This window comes from Triturus cristatus, chromosome 1_2 (genome assembly GCF_964204655.1).
Source record: "Triturus cristatus chromosome 1_2, aTriCri1.1, whole genome shotgun sequence".
Classification (NCBI taxonomy): Eukaryota; Metazoa; Chordata; class Amphibia; order Caudata; family Salamandridae; genus Triturus; species Triturus cristatus.
This window is the reverse complement of record NC_140580.1, coordinates 118,189,270-118,205,426: the sequence shown is the minus strand read 5'-3', so window position 1 is coordinate 118,205,426 and position 16,157 is coordinate 118,189,270. Positions and strand designations below refer to the sequence as shown.

The 16,157-nt window shown below is 49.3% G+C and overlaps 1 protein-coding gene across 1 annotated transcript in view; it reads right to left on the bottom strand.

Moving 5' to 3' along the window:
- The window catches only part of LOC146866928 (importin-9-like), a 283,453-nt gene that overhangs the window by 110,606 nt on the left and 156,690 nt on the right, over window positions 1-16,157 (bottom strand). Inside the window, exon 5 of the mRNA XM_085603249.1 lies at window positions 1,874-1,962. Within this exon, the coding sequence (XP_085459375.1) occupies window positions 1,874-1,962 (89 nt within the window). The remainder of the gene's footprint in view (window positions 1-1,873; window positions 1,963-16,157) is intronic.

Genomic DNA, 16,157 nt, shown 5'->3' with positions numbered 1-16,157 from the left:
CAAGGTGAAGCACACATCCCAGTCCCCTGCATCTTGAAGATGAGGGAACACAGCCAATTGGCGAGAGGCTCATGCCCGCCTCCACCCGGAGGCTAGCATAATAGGGGGTGTACTCACCCAAAGGAAGGGACCCATTGGTCACAACCTGCACACCACTGTAACGCCCTTAAATGTTGTATTTAGGGGCACCCTGAACCTTGCCTCTGTAGATTCCTGCAACCTACGAAGAAGGATGGAAGAAAACGCAAAACAGAGGAGACTAAAGAAGAAATGACTTGGCACCAGCGCTAATGGACCTTCTGCAGTTTCCAGAGATCCTGCGCCAAAAGTTGACTTGTCCTGCAGCCAGCCACCTTCAAAACCACTGGGAGGACTGACTGCCTTCAACAAAGACCAGAACTCCACAAACAGCAGCTCTGCTCCAAAGAAAGACTAATCCTGCTGAGGACAAAGAAACCAGACACCTCGAACTGCCACTTCTCCAGTTGCCTACGGCTCCAGTACGAGTGGCCCACGGGTCCCAGTGAGATCCTCCAGCGCTCCAGAGTCCGGATCCACCATGTGTCGACCCCTCCAGGACCCCCTGACATTGCTTGCAGGCTCTGCACGGAGACCCCCCTCCCTCCCCATAAACCGCGAATGGCCCAGTAAGGTGAAAACCGACCTCAAAAGGCACCAATGCACCCTGAAGCCCCCCCAACTTACCTGCCTCACTGTTGGTTCCTCCCGGAAGACTTCCTGGACCAAGCCTACAGGCTAAATCCAAAACAGGCAACCTCCATGGGATTGCATTGGGCTCCCGACACCTAAGCCCGCTGCACCCAGAAGCCCATGCGCTGCTGGTGGTGTGGACACGGTGCCAACCTGTGACCCCCTTTGCTCTGACAACCCTAGGAGCTTGACTCCCAAGACAGAGTGGTCTGCTTGAGAGCAGCTCCCCCACAACTGGGGTGCCCCCTAGCCCAATTGGCTAACATTGGGCCCATGCACCCTGCACGCGGCAGCCCTAGTGCCGCTGGTGGTGCGATTTGTGTGCCTTCTTGAACCTTGGGGAACCTTGGTTATAACCCCAAAAAGCTATTCGTGCAGGACGTTTACTTACCTGCAAACCGATAACATTTTCTTCCATAGGAACCCACGTTAAGATTTTTTTCCCACAAATGTTCCGTGTTGAACTGCCTTTTGTATTGAAACCAAAGTAACTTTGCTTCGACCCCAAAATTGTCTTACTTACCTTTGTATTGTAGGACCCATGGCGTGATATCTAGGCATATCACGCTGAGTAGTTGATGTAACTAAATGGAAATCCAAAAGTACGCCAAATTTCCAATGTATGTTTGACTGTTTTAAAAGCAAATACAAACCTATGAAGATTCCAATTTCAACCACCATTGCATTTTCTTGTAAAGTTTTGCATCTGAATGCATGTTCTACTTGCCTGTTCTAAGTCCTGGTTCTAGAAATATATTATAAGTATACCTTTTTTTATATTTACCTAAGTGAATACAATAAACCCTTAACACACCCTCCTGATACGCCTAACTGCTCGACCACACTACCACAAATAGAGCTGTTAGTACTTACCTAATTTAGCCTCCGCTATACCTCTGGGGAACCCCCTGGACTCTGTGCACACTATACCTTACTTTGTCATAGCATAAACAGAGCCAGCTTCCTACACTCTCCTTATGTGCCCTTTTGCTGTGACGTCTCACAGAACATGTTAGCTTTCGCCGCATTTTTTCCCCTCAGCATCTCTTTAGCCAGTTACAAATATTCTACCCAACTATTGCACCATTAGCTTACAATTTGATTGCTGCTTTGGTGAAAGTTCTTGATAACAGATAAATGAAATGAAGTAATTTACACGTACCTCAGCCATTGTAAAGATCTTGTACATCTCAGGAAGAATAACTGGAGCAACATGGGGCATCTGGGTGTCTGTCACCTCACGGGTAAACTCTAGAACGAAAGGAAGGTTTTCAGCAAATGGTCACTGTATCGTCACTGTATAACAGTGAGTTGAAAAGAATAGATGAGTCGAGATTTGCATGAGAACATGTTCAGTGCCCTAAAAACAAACAGCAATGATCAATACAAGTTTTGGATTACAGACGGAAGACAGCCTTTCTAGTGGCCATAACCTAAGCCCATAGGGATAGCATGTTCCAGTAAGGAACAATAGAACACCTTCCATAAAGACAAAGTAGCAGGACTCGCCCTGGTTTCTTTCCAAAAGCAGTGTTTGATTTTCATGTAACAAACTAGTTCCTTTTCAACTTTCTTCCAAAATCATTCTACGTCAGATGAAAGGGATTTACATTCCCCTGGAAATAAAAGGGTTCTAAAACTCTGTCTAGACAAAACTAAAGACATCAGATAAACTGACCATCAATTTGTTAATTTTAGCTGTACAAGAAATGGATTAGCCAATGCAAAGCAGTCCATTTCTAAATGGATTGTTTTCTGTGTCTTATTATGTTACAGTAATGCCAAAAAGTCCTTGTCTGGTAGGCCAAGAACACATTCAACAAAGTGTAGAGCTGCTACTATAGCATTATTAAGACACACTGTCAATTACAGACCTATGAATGGAAGCCACTGGAGGTCCATACATACTTTCAGATGACATTTCTGTCTTGACATCGATTCCAGATCTAAATTTCAAGTGGACTAAGCCTCTGCGCATAATCTTTTTGGTTAGCTCCTCAAAACATTTTGCCCTTTGCATTAATTTCCACCTTGTTGAGGATGGACTTGATTTTCTACTTGGCAATCACTTAGCTGTGCTTCTAGTACTTTTTCAAGGTAATATTCATAATAGTCATAATAAACCCTCGCACCTCCCTGGAAGAAGGTAAGGAAAACAGCCTTCAGTTTATCCCAGGGTCCTTTCTCTCTGTAAAAAAAACAGAATTGGCTCAACTATCACCTACAGTAGCGATGGGATACCACAAACACCTCCTGTGCACTTGTTGTTTTTATTCTGGAGTTACTGTACCAAATACATATAAATGCATATAAATGTTTATTAAAAATGAACTAAGAAAAAATATTTTGAAATAAAATGCTATATTACAAACTTCAAAGACTTTATTCAGATGTGACATACATACATAAAAGTTACACAGCAAATGTCACAATTAAAAAATAACATATGATAAATAAGTAAAACTGAGATACATATCATTCAATAACATCATGGCAGTAGAACAATATTAGCAGTTGTTAGATAAAACAGAGAAAACCACTCCCTATAAACAATTCTGCCGAAAGATACCTAGAGCAACATTCCAATAAAAAAAACTCACAAACGTGCATAGAATGAGCAGCAGAATTAAGAGAGCATAGTGCTACAGGCGCTCACAGCGATTTTTAAGAAAGATCAGACATGCATACCTATTTCGTGGTCTGACAACTGAAGTAAAAGAGTGAAGGCTAAGCTAACATGCCTAGTGTAGGGGGACCTCTTTTAGAAGTGGAATAAAAATGGTCTAAAACGTCATATGTTAAGTATCTATATGCCTAAATAACAATTTTAATAAGCATTTGTAAACCAATATATAAACTGTTCTGAAAAAACGAAACATTAACAAGGCCAATGGTTAGTCAAAAACATACAGTAGGCATAATTACCACCCGAAGGATTTTCCAGTTCTTACAGCTGATTTAAAAAAGGTACTAACGCAGAAGCAGGTTATCCGCGCACGAAAGTCACGAGCAAGTTTTGCGACTTAGGGCTGGTGGTGGCTAAAAGAGAGATTACCCTACACTGGAAATCGAGAACTGGTCCCAGCTTTGCGAGGTGGAGAGCTACCTTCACAAAATGGGCGGGTAGCGGGAGTACGCTCAGGTTGCAGCTAGCGCTGCGGGGAAACGATGAAAAGGCGTTAGCCATGGCACATGCATGGGAAGCACTAGTGGTTGACCTCCGGGGGTGGGGCACAGAAGCGGAGGAGGGCACTGGAGCACTGGAGCAGCATGCAGCAGCGTAGCGGTGGAGAGGCAGCTGACGGATCACGCATGAGGGCGGGAGGGCTTCCCTTCTCCTTTCGGCTTGGCGCCTGACCGTGGGGGTGGGGAGTAGCCCGCGGCCGCTCACACGGCTAATTACGAGACAGACTTATCCCGGTACCTGCGGTTATGGCACACTGACATGTGGGTGGGGGGAGGGAGTATTTGCATTGGGGAGTGTTGGGGGGCAGTGCATTGGTAGTTGGAAGTGGTCTACACTGTACTATGCAATGGTGTTTATTACTGGGAGAAGACCAAGGATATGCTGGTCGTTGCAGATGGCAATTGTAATTCAGTTTCAGTTTTTAACGTCTTTATTTCGAATATTCTTCATAAAAGACAAAATATTTACAAACATACAATTAATAACAAAATTACATAGTCAATAACATTATATACAATTTAAAAAAATTGATTATTAATTAAAACCAATTAAAACCTCAATTAAATTCAGTGTATTCATAAAGACGATGGAGGAAGATTATTATTATACAAATACATTTAAAAAGATACAAAGACACAGTAACAATACTGGTCAAAGACACAGTCTAGAAAGATAATATACCAAATAGGTTGTTCATGACGGTGTGTTATAAACTATCTTAGACCTTAACAACCAAGCCCATCCTAGGAATTTGGCCAATCCGATTGAAAGACATTCAGAGGTATTAGTTCTTAAGATGAGTAGGGCTTCCCTGCTGGACCTGGTCTTTAATCTATGGCATATGGGTTTTAGCCACTTATGTCGTGGTTCGTGATAAGCATTGCAAACAAACAAGAAATGACCTACTGTTTCTTTATGATTGCTGCAACATGGACAAAATGGGGTCACCGGCTTCTGCCAGCCACTGGTAAAAGCCCGTAATGGCAATGTACCTAGACGGAACTGAAAGTAGAGTTTCCTATCTATGGTTTTCACAATTATATCCCAAAAGCGCTCGGTATGGGGGACTATTTTATGTTGCAGAAACAAACCAGTCAGGTTCGATTTCTCCGAGAGAGCAACATGTTCATCCTTGACCATAGACCAAAAGAGAGATTTATAATCTTTCTTAGAAGGAAAGATATGAGAGCTCGGCTCAGACCACAACTGGGGGAGGCCCATTCCAAAAAGAGTGTTTCTAATTGACTTAAACCAAAGGATTTCGCCTGCCCCCTGTTGTGATCTAACATCCTGAAGCTCTTGGGCGAACATAGCAAGTTCCGGCGTAGACCATATTCGTCGCCATAACGCCACCAACCTATACTGGGCTTGGTGTTTAAATGAGTGGAGCCCCATGTCCATCAAAAGCGGTAGAGCTGGTGTAGAAGGCGGAAGACAAACTAAATTTCGGAGGAATTTGTTTTGTATCCTATCAAGGACAGCCAGGTCCACACAACCCCATATATCCGCCCCATATAATATAGCAGAACTAATTTTTGCACTGTATATTTTAAGGGCGGGCAAAACCCTTTTGGTCAAAGAGCTCCGCTGCTCCTTCACCAAACAGCCGGACAGGCGCGTTAGTTTCAAGCTAAGCGCTGCTATTTGCTCTCTCCAATCAATCAATCAATCAATCATGGAACTTATATCGCGCACTACTCACCCGTAAGGGTCTCAAGGCGCTTGGGGAAGGGGGTCTGCTACTGCTCGAACAGCCAGGTCTTGAGCTGTTTCCTGAAGGCCAGGTGGTCCTGGGTCATCCGCAGGTGGACGGGTAGGGAGTTCCAAGTCTTAGCTGCCAGGTAGGAGAATGACCTTCCTCCAGCGGTGGCTCTCTGGATGCGAGGGACGACGGCGAGGGCGAGGTTAGCGGAACGTAGCCGGCGGGTGGGCGTGTAGAAGGTGAGGCGGCTGTTGAGGTACCCTGGGCCTAGGTCGTGGAGGGACTTGTGTGCGTGGGTGAGGAGTCTGAACGTGATCCTCTTGTTGACAGGGAGCCAGTGCAGGTCTCTCAGGTGGCACGAGATGTGGCTGCGTCGGGGGACGTCCAGGATGAGTCGGGCGGAGGCGTTCTGGATACGCTGAAGTCTTTTCTGAAGCTTGGCTGTAGTACCGGCGTAGAGGGTGTTTCCGTAGTCTAGTCTGCTGGTGACGAGAGCGTGGGTGACCGTCTTCCTGGTCTCGGTCGGGATCCATCGGAAGATCTTTCGGAGCAAGCGGAGGTTGTGGAAGCAAGCTGAGGAGACGGCGTTGACTTGTCTGGTCATCGATAGGGAGGAATCCAGTATGACGCCCAAGTTGCGTGCGTGGTCCGTCGGTTCAGGTGCGGTGCCTAGTGCCGGGGGCCACCAGGAGTCGTCCCATGCGGAGGGTGATGGTCCCAGAATGAGGACTTCTGTCTTGTCCGTGTTCAGTTTCAGGCGGCTGATGTTCATCCATTCAGCGACGTCTGTCATCCCTTCGTGCAGGCTGGCTTTGGCGGTGTCGGGGTCTCTGGAGAGGGAGAGAATCAGCTGGGTGTCATCGGCGTAGGAAATGATGTTGAGGTTGTGTTGGCGTGCGATGGCAGCGAGGGGTTTCATGTAGATGTTGAAGAGAGTAGGGCTGAGCGACGATCCTTGCGGGACGCCGCAGATGACTTCGGTGGCCTCGGAGCGGAACGGAGGGAGGCGTACTCTCTGTGTTCTGCCGGAGAGGTATGAGATGATCCATTCCAGAGCCTTCCCTTGGATGCCGGTGTCGTTGAGGCGTTGGACTAGTGTGCGGTGGCAGACAGTGTCAAATGCTGCGGAGAGGTCTAGGAGGATGAGTGCCGCTGTTTCGCCGTTGTCGAGCAGGGCTCGGATGTCGTCGGTGGCTGCGATGAGGGCTGTCTCGGTGCTGTGGTTGGCTCTGAATCCGGACTGTGATGGGTCGAGGGATCCGTTCGTCTCGAGGAAGGCTGCCAGTTGCTTGTTGACGACCTTCTCGATGACTTTGGCCGGGAAAGGAAGGAGCGAGATGGGGCGGTAGTTCTTGAGGTCGGTCGGGTCCGCTGTTGGTTTCTTCAGCAGAGCGCTGAGTTCGGCGTGCTTCCAGCTCTCCGGGAAGGTTGCTGTGTTGAAGGAGGTGTTGATGATGTCTCGGAGGTGGGGTGCGATGGTAGAGGCTGCCTTGTTGAAGACATGATGGGGGCACGGGTCGGTCGGAGATCCGGAGTGGATGGTGTTCATCATGCGTGACGTGTCTTCGGGGGTCACCTCGGTCCATGTCTGGAGGGTGGCGGCGGGGCGCGAAGGTACAACCGATGGGTGCGGGGGTGAAATGTCGAAGCTGTTGTGGATGTCGGCGATCTTGCGGTGGAAGTACGAGGCGAGGGAGTCGCAGAGGTCCTGTGAGGGAGTGATGTCGTTGTTGCCGGTGCTGGGGTTGGAGAACTCCTTGACGATGTTGAAGAGCTCCTTGCTGTCATGGGCGTTCTTGTCCAGTCGTTCCCGCAGAGATTTCTTCTTGGTGGTGCGGATGAGCTGGTGATGTCTGCGAGTGGCGAGTTTGAGTGCTGTTCTGTTGTCGGCGGTCTTGTTGAGGAGCCAGGCCTTCTCGAGGGTGCGGCAGGCCTTCTTGGAGTCCTTGAGTTCGTCGGTGAACCAGGGGGCCTTCTTGCTTCTGGGTCTGGAGGGGGGGTTCTTCAGTGGGGCGAGGTCGTCGGCACAGGAGGTCAGCCACTGCGTGAGGTCGAGGGCAGCTGTGTTAGGGTCCGTGGTCCTGGCAGGTGGGCTCTGGCTGAGGGAGGTGGCGAGCTGGTCGGCGGTGATCTTGCTCCAGTTTCTGTGGGGAGCCTGCTTCGGGTGATTGTGGACCGTGTTCTTTCTGAAGCTGAAATGGACGCAGCTGTGGTCGGTCCAGTGAAGTCCGGTGGAGTGGCTAAAGGTGACGTGCTTGCTGGACGAGAAGAGTGGGTCGAGCGTGTGGCCGGCGAAGTGGGTGGGGGTGTTGACCAGTTGCTGAAGTCCGAGGTTGGCGAGGTTATCCAGCAGGGCGGTGGTGTTGTGGTCATTGTTGTTCTCCAGGTGGAAGTTGAGGTCCCCGAGGAGGATGTAGTCGGCGGAGGGGAGGGCGTGAGGGCTGATGAAGTCGGCGATGTCTTCGCAGAACTGTGCGCGTGGTCCCGGGGGTCTGTAGATGAGGGTGCCTCTGAGGGTAGTCTTGGGGTCGGTGTGGATCTGGAAGTGCAGGTATTCGGCGGCGTTGAATACGTCGATGGAGTCAGTCGAGATGCGAATGGTGCTCTTGTGTACGATGGCGATGCCTCCTCCGGTCTGGTTGACGCGATCCTTCCTGATGATCTTGTAGCCGTCCGGGATGGCTATGGCGATGTCGGGGGCTGAAGAGTCGTTCATCCAGGTTTCCGTGAGGAAGGCGACGTCCGGAGATGCGGTGTCGAGGAGGTTCCAGAGTTCCACGGCGTGTCTGTGGACGGAGCGGGTGTTGAGCAGGATGCACTTGAGGTGGTTGCTGTTGTCCGTCTTGGTGGGCGTGGTGCTTGTTTGGAGGCAAGAGAAGTTGCAGGATCGGCAGGTGAAGGGTCCATGGGTGCGTCGCGGGGACGCTCGGTAGCATCCGGGGGCTCGGGCGGTTTTGAGTGCGATGAGCGTAGCGAAGTCGTAGATCCTGCGGGGGGGCTGGCGGGCGCGGGGACCAGGGAGTCTGGCGCTGGGCGCGGTCCAGGCGCGGACGGGCGCAGACGGGCTTACCTTTGGCGCACCTTCGGCGCTCAATCGGCGCTCCCGCTGCGCGCGTCCGCTGCGCGGTCGCGGAAGGGGCGTCATAAGTAGGAGCCCGGAGGGAGGGTCAGCAGGGAGGCGGGAGGCTGGGTAGCCAATGGGCAGTGAGGGGAGGCGGGACTGCGGGGACCGGAACAGGGAAGCGGGAGGAGGGGAAAGAGTGACCGGGGCAGTGGCGGCGGAAACGGCGAAAAAGAAGAAAAACAAGCAGGCAGCGAGCGGAGGCCGGTACCTGAGAGCGGCGGAAGGAGGTAAGTGGCGCCAACGAATCTATAGTCCATTGTAACACCAAGGTAGGTCATAGCTTCAACCTGTTCCACGCGTGACCCATTCAACATGACATTGCCCCTCTGTGGCTTTTTCTTCGTAAAGACCATAAACTTGGTTTTGGTAATGTTAATTTCTAGATCGTTCTCTTTGCAGAAATCCACAAATTTATCCATAGCTACCTGCAAACCCTTCTGTGTTTTAGCCAATATGAGCGTATCATCCGCAAATATTAAAAGGGGGAATTTTCTCCCACCCAGTGATGGGGCATCAGTAGGTATTTCTGAGAGAAACTTAACCACTTGATTAATAAAAAGTATAAAAAGGGTAGGGGCCAGGACGCAGCCCTGTCTCACCCCACGAGTCACAGGGAAGGTTTCTGTGACCTGGCCCTGACGGCCCCACCTAACTCTAGCAAAGTTTCCCTCATGCATCCTGATGGTAAGTTCTAGGAGCGCATAAGGAACACCCATCTTTCTCAAAGCTGCCCACATCTTTCCTCTGGGGACCAAATCAAACGCTGATTTAAGGTCCACAAATGCAGCGTATATCATTCCACCTCTCAGGAACACAGTTTTCCAATAGATCATGACAAATCTTAGGATCTGGTCTACAGTGCTAATGTAAGCCCTAAAACCAGCTTGTAATGGGGAAATAATGTCAACATCGGTCATCCAGGTGTCGATTTTTCCTAGGAGCATTCTAGCCACTACCTTTTGAAGGGCATCGATAAGACTAATTGGACGGTAGTTTCCTGCATTAGTTTTGTCCCCTTTTTTAAACACGGGCAGGATCTCTGCCCCTTTCCATGAGTATGGGATCCGCATCCCTCTAGCTATCGCATTTGCTAGGGTGGTTATATACGGAACCCAATGCACCTGATCATACTTAAAAAGGTCCGCAGGGACACAGTCCATGCCGGGGGCCTTACCGTTCTGGACTTGTTTAAGAGCAGCTAGGGTTTCTAATTCTGTAAAAACAATACGGTCAAGTAATGGCACCGCAGTCTGAACACTGGCATCTTCCCAGAAGTGGGAGATCCGTACCGTGTTACTGAACTGCGTTGCGTAATGTTTGACCCATTGTTCTGCAGACACATGGTTTACAGGTACTTTCGAGTCCCCAGTCCCGCCCCATCTCACAGCCTCCCAGAATTTTTGTTGGTTAGATGAAATGCTTGCTTGATATAAATCTAACCAGCGCTGTTCATCCCAGTTGGATTTTGCCTCTTTAAGTACTTTCTTGTAGTTAACCCTAGCTAACCTAATATCATTGGCCGACTTAGATTTAATAGCAGCTATTAAGGTGCTATGGGCAAAACGACAAGATTTGTCGTACCATTTAGTCCTGGTGGGTTCTAGGCCATTATTCCTACCTTTTGTGGGTTCATTAAAGAAAGTTTTTATCTTGTTGAACAAGGACTCGTGGATCAACCCTATTTCTTCCGGGGAGGTGTCTTCATTAAGTATCGTTACCATCAAATTGGTGGCTACTGAGACCTCCACCGCAATCCTTTCTAACACAGTAGGGTTGTCTATAAGCCTTGTCCAGCGTACCCTTCTACAGTCATTCGATAGAACGGCCTCGGCTGTAATGGTGGAGGATGCAAGGTCCATTCTGTAACCCTCATTCAGTAATAGTTTAATTGCCAGAGGGTTATGGTCGCTTTCAGATCTTTGGACTACTTCCATATCCTTTAGGAGTTTCCAAAACTCTATCTTTATTAGGAAGTAGTCAATACGACTCGAGTACTTGGAATTGTCAAAAGTGACCTTTCCCATCAGATCTGATTTGGTTCTACCGTTAGCTGCACGCAGATCCCATTCAAGACAGAGGCCTAACCACTGCATTGCAGCCTCGGTAACCTTTTTAATAGGAGGGATGGATAATGGTGGAATATTCCAGATTTGGTCAGTTTCCCCATATCCTTCATTGTCAAGATTGGGAAAGGGTTCAAAAGAACAGTTAAAGTCACCTGCCACCATTGTACAGATATCGCTAGAGATATTATTTAATAAGCAGTCTAAATCACAGACTGCTCTCATAGGCTTCCCACCAGGTTGCCCTCTTGCATATATATTAATCAGTGAGAAAACCTCTTTGTTTTTACCAGACAGTTTCAAAGCAAGAATATCACTACTTAGGGTAGGAATATATTTAATTGTAAACGCTAGAGATTGCCTGATCCAAATAACCAGACCACCTGAAGGACGGCCTTTTGGTCCTTTACAGGCTGGTTTGTAATAGTTAAGATAACCAACCCGAAAGGTGGCAGCAGTTGACCAGCTTTCCTGAAACATAATAACGTCAAAAGAATCCACATAAGAGCCCCAGTCATCTTCAGACATTTTCCCTGTTAATCCCGCTATATTCCATGACAGGACTGTGAGAATATTACTTGCATCTTTCTGCAAGTTATTAGATGGATTCATAGTCACCACTGGAACCAGAGGACTATATATGGGATTAGGAAGTGTTGCCCCATCTACCTCCCCTTGTAAATTATCACTCACCCCTGTTACAAACTCAGCCCTGGGAGGTGGAGTACGGTTAGGAGAACTCAGTACGACTTCACTCAGCCCTGGAGTCGACATTGAATTATCAAGTCAATCCACACCTTCCAAGCCGGATAGCGGGGCAAACCGGTTTGTGAGTTGCGGATAAAACAAAGGATAGGCTGGAGTATCAATGAGGAATCTCCCTCTTGACCTGTCACTTCTAGAGTGTAGGGATGGCGTATGAGGACCTCTTGTACATAAATCAGGATAGAAGTAATTCAACAATAAAGTTTGCACATCCCCAGCTCTTCCAAATCTAGGTTCTCTACTGATAAACTTTAGAGAATCATGGGTGGCAAATTTTATCACCACACAGTCTCCCTCAAGATCTTTTTTACCATAACCTATCCAGTCCACCCTTCTTACATTAAGAATTTCAGAGTACGTATTGGGTGGGAGCGGGCGATTTTTGTTAAGCCAGAATGTTACCTTATTATGGAGGTCCTTATGTGTTTCTCTTTTACCTTCAGCTAAAGGAGCCACGCCAGTTAAGATGATGGTATAAGGCTGTGACTCCGGGGGAAGATTAACACAGTGTTTCCTCGGGATTGGTTTAAAGTATGGTCGGGGATTTTGTTCATACCTGCTAGGTGATTTCTTGGCCTGGAGTTGTTTTTCGGCCTTCTGTCTAGGTGTGACCCCAGAGCTAACTGTTTTCTTGGGGGCCGATACAGATGTTAGCTGCGGGGCTTTTGACATAATGGGTCCCGCTTTTAAGCTTGACACCCCTACTTTTTTATTCACCAGATTGGATTTCAATGGTGGTGGGGCAGTGGGGGGCACGCCTTTAGGGGTTAAACTAGCTAGCGTTCTATTTTTAGATGCTATATTCTCTTTAAGCAACCTATCCATGGAATCCATTTTTACATTCAAAAGTCTTCTCCTTTCTAATAGTGGTAAGAGCAAGGATTTCATTAATAACTCTATCTTGGCCAGGAATAAGCCTTCTACAATACTAATGGAGGTATTATGATCTTCAAATTGACCCGCCGTATCAGTAATAGGCAACCGATTAGAAGGGTCAATAGTGCTTCCCACCCCCTCGTTGTATTCATCTAGGTCGGGAAAATCTAGCCTTTTACGTTTCCCAGGGTTCTGTGAAGGTGAAAGATGTAAAATGGGGGGGGAAATCACTTGCTCTTTACTGAGATTTAAATTAGGTGAGTCCGAGAGACCTGATTTCTCTCTAGACTGATCTAACAAGATGGTAGTTCCGCTGTTTAGCATGTTATCTTGAGCAGTAATAAATGGGCTAACTTGACCCGCCCCCAGCAGCTCCACAGTTTGGGTCTCGGATTGCTAACAGTATCAACAAAGGAAAGCGATATAGGGGAAACTGCCTCATTAATTTTCCCCAGAGAGGATCGTTTACCTGTGATTATATCTAATGATAAGCGTTTTTCTACTATAGCAATTTCTTTCTCCAGTATTGCAGTAGAGCGTTTAAAAAACTGGTCAATTGTACCCGTAAAAGTGCCATTAGAAGTAGAGACCTGGACTTGCCTCTTTTTTCCAGATCTTAGGGTCATCTTCGAATAGACTAGTAACCGAATTGATTCCTCAAAGAATGTCTATAAGTAAAAGACAAATGTTAGGAAGGTGGCCCTGCCCGGCCTCCTTTGGCCTCTGACGGCCACAGACGGCCCGCCCTTTGCCCGGGCTTAGCCCGGCGAGGTCCCGCGCGCGTCCCGCGAAGCGGGTCTCTCTGCGATTTATGGCGCCTCCTGGCGCTTGCACCGCGTCAGCTGGTCGCGCCGCCGCTGAGGCTGCCGGGAGTTGCAGTCCCGGGGCGGCGACGCGGAAGATGGTGCTTGGTGTGGTGCCCTCTGGACTCTAGGCGGTGGCGGCGATAGTGCGTCGGCAATGGCGTGACTCACAGGTGAGTGGTAGATCTGGCAGCTTCCCCCCGCTCCGCCGGTCTCTCTGCGATTTATGGCGCCTCCTGGCGCTTGCACCGCGTCAGCTGGTCGCGCCGCCGCTGAGGCTGCCGGGAGTTGCAGTCCCGGGGCGGCGACGCGGAAGATGGTGCTTGGTGTGGTGCCCTCTGGACTCTAGGCGGTGGCGGCGATAGTGCGTCGGCAATGGCGTGACTCACAGGTGAGTGGTAGATCTGGCAGCTTCCCCCCGCTCCGCCGGTCTCTCTGCGATTTATGGCGCCTCCTGGCGCTTGCACCGCGTCAGCTGGTCGCGCCGCCGCTGAGGCTGCCGGGAGTTGCAGTCCCGGGGCGGCGACGCGGAAGATGGTGCTTGGTGTGGTGCCCTCTGGACTCTAGGCGGTGGCGGCGATAGTGCGTCGGCAATGGCGTGCCTCACAGGTGAGTGGTAGATCTGGCAGCTTCCCCCCGCTCCGCCGGTCTCTCTGCGATTTATGGCGCCTCCTGGCGCTTGCACCGCGTCAGCTGGTCGCGCCGCCGCTGAGGCTGCCGGGAGTAGCAGTCCCGGGGCGGCGACGCGGAAGATGGTGCTTGGTGTGGTGCCCTCTGGACTCTAGGCGGTGGCGGCGATAGTGCGTCGGCAATGGCGTGACTCACAGGTGAGTGGTAGATCTGGCAGCTTCCCCCCGCTCCGCCGGTCTCTCTGCGATTTATGGCGCCTCCTGGCGCTTGCACCGCGTCAGCTGGTCGCGCCGCCGCTGAGGCTGCCGGGAGTTGCAGTCCCGGGGCGGCGACGTGGAAGATGGTGCTTGGTGTGGTGCCCTCTGGACTCTAGGCGGTGGCGGCGATAGTGCGTCGGCAATGGCGTGACTCACAGGTGAGTGGTAGATCTGGCAGCTTCCCCCCGCTCCGCCGGTCTCTCTGCGATTTATGGCGCCTCCTGGCGCTTGCACCGCGTCAGCTGGTCGCGCCGCCGCTGAGGCTGCCGGGAGTTGCAGTCCCGGGGCGGCGACGCGGAAGATGGTGCTTGGTGTGGTGCCCTCTGGACTCTAGGCGGTGGCGGCGATAGTGCGTCGGCAATGGCGTGACTCACAGGTGAGTGGTAGATCTGGCAGCTTGTAATTGAATTATGCAATAAAAATTGTTTTTGCAACAAAAAAAACGCAGAAGCAGGTTATGTAATATGTCATCTACATGTTAGGTCATACATTTTGTATTTGTATGGGATTTATAAAGCGCTGGAATCGCCCCTGAAGGAGTATCTCTGCGCTGCAAAAAAGGTGTACGACAGGTCTTAACAAGTTTCTTAAAGAGGAGGAGATTGGAGCACTTGCGTAGCTCCACGGGCAATGAATTCTGTTCGGAGTTTTCTATAGCGGGGGACGGCAAGGAGCCCTTTACCCTGTGAACGATGCGATCTGCCCAGGAGGTAGAACTTAAGTTTTTCCGCCAGGTAGCTCGGACTTCCACCATGAAGTGCCTTGTGGGCTAGGCAGCAAATTTTAAACTTAATTCTCTGGCGGATAAGAAGCCAGTGAAGCTGCCTCAGCAATGGTTGGGAAGAGGTTCTAGGAGGCATTTTAAGAACCAGATGCACGGCAATGTTCTGAATCACCTGCATTCTACTTAGAAGGGATTCATTGGCCGATGTAAGGAGAGCTTTACAATATTCTAGCCGGCTAATGACCAGGGCCTGGATCAGGGTCCTGCGAACTAATAAGGGAAGACATTTGGAACACCCTACCGAGAAGGCTCACAGTGTGATAGCAGGAGCCTGAGGTGGCCATAACTTGGTCTCTCATAGATAGAGAGTGGTCCAGACAGACCCCCTGGTTCTTAGCCATAAGCTGCGGGACAGGGGCAGGACCCAGCGTAGTAGGCCACCAGTCAGGGGACCAAATCGTTTGAGCAGTGCCAAATAGCAAGATCTCAGTTTTGGCAGCATTCAGCTGGAGGAAATTTTCTGTCATCCAACCAGATATTGCTTGCATGCCCTCGGCAAATAGATGTTTATTTGAGTCTTTGTCATTAGCAAAAGATAGGAGTACGTTGATACGGTCTGCATACGAATAGGGAGTGAATCCATGTTCTCCAATGATTTTAGCAAGATGGGCCACATACACATTAAACAGGTTGGGGCTGAGGCAAGAACCCTGGGGTACCCCTTGGTAAGCTTCAAGGTGCGTGAACGAAAGGGACCCAGGTTGATCGTTTGAGTGCGCTGGGCCAGAAAGCTTGCAAGCCACTTTAATGCCTGACCCTGCATACCAGTCTCTCTTAGTCTGTGAATGAGCTTCTAGTGAGAGACATTATCAAAGGTGGCTGTTAATTCCAGCAAAACTAGCAGCACTGCCTTGTTATCCAGTGTCAGTTTAATGTGGTCTGTAACACCTATAAGGGTAGTTTCAGTAGAATGATTAAATCTGAATCCAGACTGGGACGGATCAAGGATGCCATGAGATTCAAGATATCCTATAAGCTTAGTGTTGATGTATCCTTGCGTCATTTTACTCATGAATGGAAGGAGAGAAACAGGACAATGCATGACAATGCATACATTTTTTTAGAAAGAAAGTCTAAGAAAAATATTTTTAAATGAAATGCTACATTAGTCAATTTTCAACCATATATTTCAATCAATAACTTGATAAAGCACACAGCTGCTTCAAACAGAAGCATCCGAGCGCTCAAGCAGACAATGCAAGGATAGCCGTGGCATTATAAAAGCTAAACAGTGTCAAATAGGCAGGTTTTAAGT